At 31.3% G+C, this 13,956-nt stretch overlaps 1 protein-coding gene across 1 annotated transcript; it reads right to left on the bottom strand.

Moving 5' to 3' along the window:
• Window positions 1-225: 225 nt before the first annotated feature.
• Window positions 226-2,152, bottom strand: LOC129913387 (uncharacterized). Its single transcript, XM_055992013.1, has 2 exons — window positions 1,830-2,152; window positions 226-1,680 (listed from the first exon to the last, which is right to left on the bottom strand). Exon 2 carries the CDS (start codon window positions 1,590-1,592, stop codon window positions 267-269), a length of 1,326 nt encoding a protein of 441 aa, XP_055847988.1. The 5' UTR covers window positions 1,593-1,680; window positions 1,830-2,152; the 3' UTR covers window positions 226-266.
• Between the last annotated feature and the right edge of the window lie 11,804 nt (window positions 2,153-13,956).

Genomic DNA, 13,956 nt, shown 5'->3' with positions numbered 1-13,956 from the left:
CGATCTAGTTTATTTAGTGGAAAATCATCAAAAAAAAGGATATGCTAGATCTATTTAAAAAAAAAAAAAATTCACAAACTTTATTTCGTTCCAAAGAAAAAACTCTGAAACACATTCTCTTTTAGAATTCTATATTGTACTAAAAAAATAAAAACCAGAAAAACAAATCGCATCTAATCAAAATCAATGCAATGCATTTTTTCTAATTATTTTTTTATTTGCAAAAATTCATTAAAGAAATCAAAAATATTAAAAAAAAAATATTCTTAGGCTGCAAGAATTGCATCGAATGCAACATTGGCACTTTGTACAGCATAAGAATATCCAGAGAAACCAGCTGTGGCAATAGCATCGTATGCAGCTCTAAGACCAATATCTTTCAAATCAGTTCTAATTGCCATTGTTCCCAATATCGCAGCATTATCAATTCCATTAAGAAGATCAGTTCGAGCCTTTTCTAAAAGTATCATAGCGTTGATTAGGGGCATGACGGCCTTTTCTCCAGCAAGATGAGCAGCAGCTCCCAAATTTTGTTGACCAGTTGAAACTGCAACAAAACAAATCTTCCTGCTCTCTTCGCAACCATCTTTAATTGTCTTAGTGGCAGCATCCTTATCATCAATATTCCTTGCTTGAAGAGCTGCATTGTAGCCAGGTTGTCCAGCAGATGCAATAATTTTACATAATGTAATAAGTCCATTACGTGTATACAAGATAGCTTGACGTGCAGCTGGATTTATAACTGCTGCTAAAGCTTTGTCAGCTGCTTCTTCGATAGCCTTGATGGCATTTTGGCATTTGGGACTTCCTTCAGCGGCAGATTCTCTGTCGGCTAAAAGTTTAGCATCTTCTACAGCTGGTGCTGATTCGTTGGCAAGAGCTGCGTATGCGGTTTGCACAGCCTGAGCGATTAATTGGTAAGCTAATTTTTCAACCATTTGAATTGCTTTGACAGCTGCTACTAGAGCTTGTTCATCAGCATCTCCTTGAGCTTGTAATCCCTGCATTGCAAGACTCCTGGCACTACCATAACCAACAAATGATTGATCTCCGGCGTATTGAATATAGAGAGTAGCTAGATTCAAGCCTTTGGTAGCACCGGGTTTGGATTCAACTGTTGCTGCTCCAAGAACATTGAATGCCCTAGCTCCAGCACTAACAATCAATTCATTTGCTGCATCAAAAGCAGCTCCAAGTTTCTTTTCGATCTCATCTGGTGCCACTCTGTTGTTGCTCTCTTGTGCTTCTTTCAAGGCATCGTAGAGAGTGTCTACAGATGCTGCCACATCATCGATAACAGGAATGAATCCCTTGGCAATAATTACGTCAGCAGTGTTGCCATTTGACTTAGAAAATTCAGCCTCAAGATTTTCCTTGGCCTTAATTGTATTTCGGTGTTGTCTTCCTTCGGCAAGAGCTTCTTCAAATGATTGTACGAATGCAGATAGTCCAGTATCTACAATATTAACGGCAGCACTGCCAATAGTTGCGAGTGCTCCACCAACAGTGCTGAGAATACCAGCTTGCGATTGTCTAGCAAATACTACTAGAACAGCGGCAGCTACAAAGACAAAGTATTTGGAAAAATTCATTGTGCTTACTTTTTATCGGAACCAGTGCTGAGGCAGTGTCGAACTGTCGATCCAGATAAACTGATGATTTAGGTAATTTTTTCCGCACCTTTTATACGATTTTAATTGCGAGAAAAAGAAATAGCAAAAATTAAGTTTACGTAATTGTTATTCGAAAATTTCTGCAGTTTGTTTTTCTTTATTAAACAATGTTATATAAGAAAATTATTTAAAGAAAATGTTTGGAAATACCAGTACCGAGTATTGAAAGTAAATATAAAAAGTTTAGACAACTGTTTATCCAAAATGGTATAGATATTGAATTTTTGCTTTGAAAAATATATCGGATAATTTGAGTGGCAATATGGATTGACGTTAAGCAGAGTTTTTTTTTAAACTTAAATGCTAAAGCTGAAGATTGGAAATGTGTGGAAATGAGGTTAATCTAGGTATCCCAGTTTTTTGCAGGTTGGTCACTTTTCTAAGAAATTGATTCAGAATAAACAGCAATATCGAGGTATCCGTTCGGAGAAAATTTTTTTCCAATTTTTCGAAATCGGATCCGTACCGATTGGCATATCGGAGAATCTTCCGATGAAACATGGCGCCCATCAACGCATTGCGATGAAGTGTGTTCAGTGTGACAGTTGTAGATTAATAAGAAACAGCGACAAAGCCTCAGCAAGAGAGGTTGGTTGAAATTAAAGCAGAAACACAATCGAGCATTGCCGTCGATTTTGACAACTGCCAAAAATTCAACCATACGAAACCTGTGTAACCTCACACAATGACGCTTTTTCTACGTACGCTTTTTTGACAAACGTAAGAAAGCGAGCAAAATTTCAACCAGACTGAACTTTTGCTCGCTTTCTGACATTTATCAGACATAGTTACATTCACCCACATAATTATTGGGCCAAATGTGAATAAAAAAAATAAATTATTACAATACTAGGTGTATTTTTTGTTTCTCTATATACATAGAAATATATTTAAAATAACGAAGAAAAAAATAACAAAAATAATAAAAATTATTTAAATTATTTCTATTTTAAGTGGAGCGATTGAATATAATTCAATTTTAAAGTTCAAGTGACCTCAACTCCAAATTTATAAAGCGTTTCGCCCAGGCACGACAGTGGGCTCATCAGTTAGATCTGTCGTACCCTTACTAAGACGCAAAACATCGACCAAAATAAGGCACGACAGTGGGCTCATCAGTTAGATCTGTCGTACCCTTACTAAGACGCAAAACATCGACCAAAATAAGGCGTCTTAGTAAGGGTACGACAGATCTAACTGATGAGCCCACTGTCGTGCCTGGGCGAAACGCTTTATAAATTTGGAGTTGAGGTCACTTGAACTTTAAAATTGAATTATATTCAATCGCTCCACTTAAAATAGAAATAATTTAAATAATTTTTATTATTTTTGTTATTTTTTTCTTCGTTATTATATCAGCCTGACCACGGGCATACATTTTTCTAAGGTCTGAATTTAAACAAATTCCCTTTGAATATTAGAATTCACAGTATATTCATGCTGTGAGTTTTATATAGTGTCGGTAAACATCGACCAAAATAAGGCGTCTTAGTAAGGGTACGACAGATCTAACTGATGAGCCCACTGTCGTGCCTGGGCGAAACGCTTTATAAATTTGGAGTTGAGGTCACTTGAACTTTAAAATTGAATTATATTTAAAATATCTCGACATCGAGATATTTTAAATAAAAACAATTTACGTATTAAAAACAACAATAATTTAGTGATATTGTAGACTGAGTTTTATTGTTTGTTCTGTTTAAAAAACCATTTATTTTGATTGGTTTTGTTTTTATAACTATAGGATTAAAGAATAAAAAAATTTCTATGCATTTTTTAAACACATTAATATCCTTCATTTTTCCACATTTAAATTAAGGTAAAGACTTGGCCCAATAATTTTGTAAGTGCCTGTGTTTTATTTTATTTGACAGCAGATTTTATGTTTCAATCAGCTGCTCGAAGTTAAAGTGACAGAAGTGAGCTTTGAGGATTTCTCAACGTAACGCGATGACGCGTCTGGCAAAGCGTGATTGTGTTTCTGCTTTAAGAAGACTTGAGCATCACAAGGATTTTTATTTATTGAATAAATCACGCTGACACATGTGTCAAATGAATGCGATTGTATACTTTATTTTTTTGTTCAGAAGTGGATACCTTGAAAGAAATTTAAGTTCCGATCGGAACGGGCTATCGTTTTGGGAACTTTCTCCGAACTGATACCTTGATAGGGCTGAAAATAAAATGCATGACTGGATCGCACGAATTTGCATAGTTCAAAGTAGGTACATAAATATAAGCTTAGTGGATTTTTTTTTTTGGATTTGGTTGGTCAGCAAAACAAAAATAAATAAAATGCACGACTGGGGTTGCACGTACTTGCTCTTGCAGTTCAAAGCACTTTTATGTTAGTCTACTTGTAGATTATCAGAGCTGCCTCTATATACCTACATTTTTAAAGAATTTGGTTTATGTAAATGAAGGGCCGACATGGAAACTAATTTTTTGTTAAATAAAAAGTTTTGCAAGCAAATTCATCCACCCGTTTAGGCTATAGCCTAGCACAGTGCTGCCTTTGGTGAATTTTCGTGTCAAAAATAATTTACTCTACCATTTCTTGACCAAAAGTCTTGAAATTCGGTACACTGAAGGATATTACTATGAAGAATATGAACAAACAGTATCTATACTTTTATTCTTAATAAAAATGGCGGCTTTAAAATGCAGACATGATAAGCGTTTGATTAGAATTTTCTTATTCATTAAAGTATAAAGCTGGACTTTTTGGCTAAATTCATGTTAATATCTTTCAGTGTGCTTTTCATGACTTTTCATCAAAAAAAAAAAGCCGCGCAAATGACTTTTGACGTCAAAAAGCAACAAAGTCAACACTTTTTTAAATTTCTCCATAATCGTAGTGTTGGTTATGAAATGATTGAAATCTCAAATTTATTTTTGACACAAAACCAATACTTTGCCCTATAGATACTGTCCCGTATTTCTACAGCTTGTCCCGGGATCAAAGATCAGAAATAAATCTCAACCTTTTGAAAGGTTCCTTAATAACTCTTATTTGTCGCCATTTTCAATAAAGGTCATAAAATAACCTTTATTTTTAAAAAAAGAAAAATTTCGGTCAAGGTCTGACAGAAACCTTTATTTTGTATTTTTTATGTTTCGGTCAACCAGTGAGATTTATCGCTGAGAGAAAAAAATAAATCTCATCTGCAAATGTATCAATTCCTAGAGACATGGGAGTGGTGCCATATAAAAGTTTATACTCTCAGCTACCCGATAGTAATATAATCGGGTTTTGGATTTTTTTTTTTTTTCAAAATTCCGAGAAAATCGCGTTTAAAAGTTGGAGTAAAATTTTTTTCGAAAAATCCCCGAATCTTTTAACGCTCCTGGAAGCTAAACCGCTTGAGAGCAATTTTTGGGAGTGATGCCAAATAATAGCTTGTGTCATAGACGTACGCTTTGCACAGTGTCAGATTTAAAAAAAATCATCTTCCATGTTAAACTGCCACATCATGCCTATTTTTTCAGTTCTCCCGGTTTGAGAACGCGTGCACCTACAGGGATAGGAGTTGTACCCAAATGTAGGTTAGAGTCCCTGCTACCTTTTGGCATCACTTTTTTCATTTTTTTTTTTTTCAAAATTCCGAGATGTAGCCGTTTGAAGTTGGGCGGGCCAAAACGCTTTGACCTAGATATTAGAACATCGGTCTCCTGAAATATTCGAAATTGCATTGGTTGTGCTTGTCGTCCCAGCGACTCAAATCACAGTGGAAAACACATTTTCGTCTTTAGATTTTACTTTAAACGAAAAGAGATATAATCTTGGGTCTAAAGAACTTTGAGAGTCTATTTTAAGTTCATACATTCTTTAATACATAAACTTAGAAAAAACATCCTTTTCATATTTATTTTTGTATTATAAAAACATTCTTGACATATTCGACATTTTCCTTTGAATTGACCATTTTTGATTTATTTTCAACGAAAACGGTAAAAGGTTGACCTTTTCCATTTATTTTTTTGTAAAAATCTCAACCCTTGATAGATAATTAAAAAAAATAAAAAATAGATCTCAACCGATAACCTTTATTTTTGATTTTTAAAAATAAATCTCAAACCTTAACCGAAACTATTTAAAGCAATGTGGTAACTCTGAGAGAGAAACCGATTGAAAATAAAGGTTGACTGTTATTTCTGGTCTCTGCCCGGGATTTTATTTTAGAAACCCGGGACGTATAAGTGTCCCGTATTTTGTTATTTGTCCCTTGATTGTCCCGTGATTTTTTTTTATCAAAATAAAAAAAAAAATTGTACTGAAAACAAGAACAAGAAAAATATGGTTGGAAATTAACAGTTTTCTAATTTTTCGGATCAAAGCACTAAGCCAAGTACGCTGCTGAAGCAAAACGTAAATTTTTCCAAGTAATAAACTCTGTTGAAGCAAGAAAAATTACCTGGACAGCTAAATGTGAGTGACAAACTACAGAAAACTCCAAATATTCTAGCACTGGTAAGAATTTCGTTGTCATGAAAAAAGAATTAACGTCCTTTTTTTATTTGTTTTTTTTTTTTTTTCATTTTTCACTCAAACAAAATAATAAAAGGAAACCAGAAGCAACAATATACCTACCTAATCGTAATCATCAATCCAATTGTGTAAATACTTAAAAAAGTGAATTTCAAACAAAAATTGTTTTTGTTATTTTGAGTTTTCTTAAAAACATTTATGCATCTGGTTTTTTATGTTTGTCTTTAAATTTATAAATACCTAAAGCATTGAATGTTAGAAAAAAAAAATCGATATAAACGATTTTAAATAAAATGGATTTTAAAATAATTTGAGTTTGAAAATAATTTTTTTTCAAAAACTATAAACAAAAAAAGAGCTTGATTTAAAAAAATTCATAAAAGAAAAAAGATCTGTAACATGAAAAAAAATTCTTCCCCGAAGACTAAGCCATATATTCTTACACCTCCCCCCCCCCCCCCCCCCCCCAAAAAAAGTTTTTTTTCGTCAAAAAGTACTCATGTTCGAGTATGTTTTTCTTTTGATTTTCCTGAAACGAAAAAAGGAATTCCTTACAGATAAGCAGCAGAGTCAGAATCAAAAGTGTTATAAATAATTTGTAACGGAAATCCCGAATACATATCGAAACTTTTATTTCTTAAAAATTCAGAAGATAAATAAATTTATAACATTAAGCTGATAAACTTATAAAATATCGAATAGCTGCGAAACATTATAAAATTTGCTACCAATTTACATCAAAGCGGAAATTTATCTCACTATACAAACCTATTTATCCTTAGTTTTTGAATTTGAATTTCTTAAGACAGTTTTCAAACTGAGTCTTTGTCAAGTAAATACCTATAATGATGTCTCCAGCATAAACTACAATAAAAACTGCTTAAAATGTATTTATTGGTTGTCGTATTTGCTAGAAGTTTATTTTCTATATAGATATTTTTTTTAGAGGTCAAAAGCTTAGAGCTTTGAATAATAGATAACAGCCAGCATCAGAGGCGGATTTACCAGAAGGCTGAGTAGGCTGGAGCCTAGGGCGGCAGATTTTAGGGGCGGCAAATTTGGGGACCGATCTGTTCACCTCATAGAAGTCAAAAAAAATTTTCCATGACGACTTTCTGATGTCTTGCAGATAGAATTCTGTAAAAAAATTTTCCAATGACTTTTTTCTCCCATTAGTCATTGCGATTGCACATTCCATATTCTAGACTAAAATAGCAAGTTCGCCGCCCCTCAACTAGTAATCGGCGTCTGGGCCTTTTGCCCATACTTTGCATGAGAAAACCCCTCATATTACGTAAGTCGTTTGTATACTAAAATGACTTGCTCTGGGAGCTACAATTTGTGTTAAATAAGAAATTTATCTTGGCAGTTCCCTTCGCGCTTCACCCCTCTTTCCTATGCCACGATAATTGCTTTATGCATTCACACCTATTACGTAAGTCGTTCGTTATAAAACGACACAAAAAACGTCTCGCTCTGGACGCCAAAATTTAGGCTCAAAGAGCGAGTCGTTTTTTGTGTCGTTTTATAACAAATGACTTACGTAATAGGTATTGTATATATGTATTCCCCTTTTCTCACTAACAACCCATACATGCCAGTCCAACTATTGGTTGGAGGCTACGAACTGGCTAGTTTATACATATACATATAATTTTGTGATTTTGTTTGTGTAATTTTAAACCGTGAATTCAATTGTTTTTGTTTTTTTTTTATGAAAATCTAAAAAAAAAAATACGCTAAAAAAATTGAACAACTACATGTAACAAACCATATTTTAACCTTCGTGTGATTATAATGACGTTCCTTAGAAGTTTTCACGTGAGAATGAGAAGGACTAATGAAGCTATCATATGTGTACATATTTGAAAAAGTTGAGTCGATTTTACTTGAAAAAACATGGTTGTACAAAAAAACCAGCGATTTACCAAAGGTATCAGTGTTTTACTGATACCTTTGATACTGAAAACCGTGACTTTTAAAGAGGAATCTCGTGATTTTAAGGGGGCAACCAAATCATTAATTTAACCGAACTAACCCTACCATTGGTTTAAGTGGCCAACCCGTGCTTTAAACGACACGTTCCATGATTTATTTTTTTTTCTCGGCTACCGAAGATTTTGCCAAAGCAATACGTGATTAGAAGATGATTTTAGCAAAAAAAAAAAACACAATCGTACAGCAGCGACCTATTCTTTAAGTGTAGAGATTATGTAATTTTTCCAAAGTAATTCGGGATGTTTTTGGAGTGATCCGTTTATCGGGGAAACCCGTGATTTGACTGACGCGACATTGTGACATTCATGATGTTAAGAACAAACCTGTGGTTTAACCGAAGTGACTCCTGGTTTTCGGGCAACCCATCATTTTAATGCGGAACTCAAACACATTGAAATAAAATGCACTAAATAAGCACTTTTATATGTTAGTTTACTTGTAGATTTTAAGAGCTGGCTCTATAGAAATTTAAAAAAAATTTTGGTGTGAAGGAAGAGCCGACATTTAGGGTAAAATTTTATAAAATAAAAATTTTGTTTTTATTTGACTTTTTTGAGATTGCTTTGAGTCGTCTGCAAAGTTAAATCAGGGGTCGAATTACCGCACACGATTACGATCATACGTTAAAGTTTTGTTTATTTCTCTCTCTATTTAATTAGTAGAAGATGATAGGGACACATAGCAACCATACGTTACCGAACGTATGCCGTAGTTCGAGCCCAGAATAGTTAGAATTGTTTAGGAGTAATTTGCTATAACCTGAAAAATTTGTAATGAGAGGTACACTTTCTAAGCGAGATATAAATTTAAAAAAACATAAAATGCACGATTGGGATCGCATGTACTTGCTCTTATGCTAAAAGTAACTCTAATGGTAAAGCTTTTTATTCAAGAAAATTAGGAAATATTTCAAATTTGATATTTCCAAGAAATTTCATAAGTAGTGTAAAAAATCTGTTTTTATAATTAATTAAAACCGTTTTAAATGATTTTTTACAAAAAAAACCAAGTATACCATTTTATTGTATAAAAACGTATTTTTAGAAAAAAAAAATCGAAAATCGTTAGAGCGTTTTTTTTTTAAATAATTTTTTCTATATAAAAAATTTCTAATATTTTTCAAAAGAAAAGTTGGTATGCCATTTTCAAGAATCAATTAATTTACACAAAAAAACGAAATTTAAACATTTTTCACCAACAGGTTTTTAAAAACTTGATTTTTCAAAAAAAAAAATTGAAATATTTTTAAAAAATCCAAAAATGCGTTTTTGAAAATTTTCTAAAATTTTAATATTATTTTTATCTAAACGCTTTTGCATAGAAATTTTCGTTGAAATCGGGTTAATTTTGTACGAGATATTCAGAAACCCAAAAAACCGTTCTATGACAGGTACCGTTAATAACGGTACAAAAAATATTTTTATTATTTCAAAAGTTGGCTCTTATGTATAATACTATACAGAAAAAATTTAATCAAAATCGTTGGAGCCGTTTTTGAAAAAAAATTACGTTTCTATTTTCGTTGTACGGCAGGTACCGTTAGTTTTGGTCATACAAAAAATTGCAATTTCCTCTCTAGGGAATCACCAAAAACTGCTAACTACCAAGTTTGAAGAAAATCACGTCACTCGTTTAGGCTGTAGCTCGAGGTATATACAGACAGACAGACAGACAGAATTGCCATCACTTTTGGCATTCTCCATCATCGTAATGTCATGTAAAATTGTTATCTCGAGTTCGATTTTTTTTACGAATCCTAACCAAGGGCGGCTAAAACTGAAAACTGAAAATTTGTAAATCCGCCTCTGGCCAGCATTATTATAGTATGAATACAAAAAGAACCTGATACCTGATAAATAATCAGTTTTCTATTTTGGAAACTGTAGAAAAGTGAAAACCAGCTGTTATTATGTCTCCAATTTTTCAAAATCGATACACTTTCTAATAAAATATTTAAGTACACATGAAGTTAAATTGTATATTTCTCATTCTAGCAGCGTTTGAACAAACCATTTCTTTTACCGTTATGATTTGAACATTTAATTTAATATTTAACGGACTTTAAACCATCAAAATGTAAGAGTTTCGTGCTGGGTATCTTAATATTTAGCAAAAATGTAATGTGATAATCATTTTTATCAAAAAAAAAAACAAAACAAAACCGTGGATCAAAACTGGGTTTAATGGTTTTTTTATAGTTTTTATAGCCAGAATTGCAATACAAAAAGAATTATCAAAATTGGTTCACTACAAAGTTATGAGGTAACAAACATAAAAAAAACTGTACCTTTTTTATGTTTATAAAATTTCTTAACCGTTTTTACATAATTTGGCATGGCTGATTTCAAATCTGTCCTGAGTTTTTTTTTTTTTTCTATCAGCTCTTGTTTAGGTGATACAGGTACTTAAAATTTATAGAAAAAATCAATCAAAACATTTAAAAAAATATTGTTTTGTTTCTGAAAAAAAAAAAACAAAACACTGTAAGCTAGGGAAATGTTTACAACAATAGCCAAAAATCGATTATTGAGATTATTTTATTATTTTATAACGCTTATATTTCGATGATTGGAGCTGATAGAACAATTCTGATTTCAGATTAAAGTTCAACGCACCCAAAATGTTTTGAAAAAAAAAATCGCTTAAATGTTTTGAAAAACAAAATGCACGACTGGGTCGCACGATATTGCTCTTAGAGTTCAAGTTGCTTAAATTTTTAAGACTTTTTATGTAGAAATTTGGAAAATGTAGGTACCTACTATATTGTAAAAAAAAATAAAAAAAAAAATTCGTTTTTTAAAAAAATAAAATAAAATCTGAAATCAAATTGCCCTCCAAAACAAGTATGCAGTTTTGATTGATATATTAAGGTGCATTTTTAGAAAGAAAAAAAAATTCAAAATCAAAAATTTTCACTCAAAAAAACACCCTGTTAACCATGATATTTTTATAGACACTTAAGATTCTTGTTTCTTATCTTAAAAGTAACATAATTGCTAAATTTCAATATTATTACTCTAGTATTTCACACTTTTTCAAATAAACCCATATTTTCTTTACTTCTAAAAAAACACCCTTTCACATAAAAAAAATGTATAGACTTACATTATTCGTAGTTCCCATGGGAAAGAGAACATATTTAATGAATTTCGTAAGGGTACCATTTATACCATTGATTTTATCGGACTTATCGCGGATTTTTCCCTATTTCCCAAAAAAACACCCTTTAACCTAAAATATTTGTATAGACTTTTTGAGTTCTTGCTTTCTGTTATAAATGAAACATTTTTACCAATTTTCATTGGTGTAACAATTTTTTTCCAGTTTTTGTGGTAGGTACTAATTCCGAATTTCATCATTTCTTGAAAAAAAAAACACCCTTTCACTCAAAATAATTTTTTACTTTTTATAGATTCTTAATTCTTATACTTACCAAAACTATTTCACCAAGTTTTAAAAATTAATAAAAAATAAGTTAGCTGTTATGATACCTTTCTCACACACAACTTAACCTATCATCTTTATCTTTATCTTAAACCTTCATCCCAAATTTTGTCAGTGTAGCATGTTTTTCACATGGGTTTCGGTTATATTTTACCTGTTGAGGTCAAAAAAACAAGCACCCTGGTTTTTAATCGGAAATAACTTTTCTTAAAGCAATCGTATTGACTTTATTTTTATGTCATTAGATTCAGAATCAAAAAATACCTTGAAAACATGTGTCATATGATGACAAACAATTTTTTCAGTATATGTTTGACCTTCACCCCCTCCCTCTTGTCCGCGAAAAAACACCCTTCCAACCAACTTTTTTTTATGGACTTTTTTTGTAGGTACCTACTTGGTTCTTATCCCAAAAGCAAACTTTTTGCCAAGTTTCATGAGTGGAACAATTTTTATTTTTATTTCTTGATTTTATGTACTATTTTACTTTTACTATATCGCAAGTAAAAATCACTGTAAGCTAAGGAAATGCTTAAAAAAAGACGTAGCAAAAAATCGATTATTGAGTTTTTATAACGAGAATATCTCGGAAACACGATCTTATTAAGATATTCGAGTTTTGGATTCTAAAACCACTTGATACTTTGCGATGGGATTATACTGATAGAAATTTTTTTACTTCATATTCGAGTTTAGCACCCCAAAAACCTCAGGAGTTCATCAAACTTAATAAAACAAAACCCTTGCTGCCCAGTGTTATCAATCAAATAATATAACCATGAAAATAAGATTCAGCATGAACATTTGTATTATGCATTTATTTATTTGTTTTTTTTTTTCATTTAAAAGAGATTTTTTGAATGGAAAAAAGCTTTTTAGGGCCAAATTTAGGGTGCCAAATTCTGCAAATTGAAAAGTGCAAGCCACTTGAAATTTTTCAAGTAAATAAAACATATCTACTCGAAATTTAAATTGATTTGACTCGTGATTATAGAAAAATTTAATTTCCTAAGATTAAAATATTCTAAATGAAACAAACAATTTTATTTGAAATTTGTTTCACAAAATTGATTTTCTGTAGAAATTGAAATTGATAGCGTGATTTGAAATAAGGTATATGTGGTACAGAACCACAGACACACACTCTTTTTTTTTTTTTTAGACATTTTATCCTTCACAGTTCTTTCTACACACTTTAAGATTTAGGGATTTTCAATCAATTTCTACAAAGTTTTACCCACTTACTTTGAGTTTGTGGGCTTTTTTTTTTAAGAATATTAGGGTGTTGCTAAATGAAATAAAAACCTTTTTAGATAAAAGAGGTTGTCTGTAAAGTCGGTTTACGGACGATGATACCTGATAACGTAGTAAGAAAACAGGTTGTGTGCTTTTAAAATAAGCCAATTGAAGTGTTTATTTATTTCAAACAATCATAATTTACAAGAAAAAGCTAAAAAAAATACTTTTTTTCTTTTCTCATTATATTAATTTTTTTATTTTAAAAGCTTACAAAAAAAAAATTATACTATTAAAAAGCCAAATATTTCTTCTAAATAATAAAACCATTTTAAAATTTTTACAATGCGCAAAAAGTATTATATAAAATAATTTATTAAAAACAATTATTTCTTATGAAAAAAGTGAAAAAATCATTTCCATCACCCAAAAATTCATTTTTTTGATAGGTATAACAATCTATAATATATTTTATACCACCTGAAAGGTTATTGCTTCAGCTCAAAATATATACATAAAAATATATCGATCATGTCTATTAGGCATCTACAAAAAGAGCTAGAATTTTTTGAATTCCATCAATTTTCATCAAAAAAAGAAAAAAAAAACATATGATTTTATGTTCTCACGCTATTAAAACAATTTTTTTTTAGACAACCTAAAAAATAATTTATATCATGTGAAAGCTTATAATTTCACCTTTCATATGACGTTTCAATCTTAGTGCTGCGATGCCTAGAAAAAAAGTTAGAATTTTTTAAAGCCAACCATGTCGAAATTCCAAACTGAGATTACGGTACTACCCACACTGGTGGCTGTTCAATGTTCATGATCGTTTTTCAAATTGTCAAAAAAAAAAATTCCCCTACCTATAATCACTACTTTGTCAATGGTCTACCTCATGTTTTAGTTTTAGAAAACCATTAATAGCTTGGTTTTGAAATTTTTTAGAATTTTTTCAATACCATTGTCAGTCTTGAAATAAATGTATCTATTGATTAAAAAAAAATTCAACTCTTTACATTGTCGCGTTTAGAAAATAGCCAATCTTTTTAAATTTTGTTTTACCCCTATTTACCCTATTAAAAGATGGAATTTTTTAAAATCCTTAAAATG

This window comes from Episyrphus balteatus, chromosome 3, assembly GCF_945859705.1.
Source record: "Episyrphus balteatus chromosome 3, idEpiBalt1.1, whole genome shotgun sequence".
Lineage (NCBI taxonomy): Eukaryota > Metazoa > Arthropoda > Insecta > Diptera > Syrphidae > Episyrphus > Episyrphus balteatus.
This window is presented reverse-complemented; position numbering and strand designations above follow the sequence as displayed.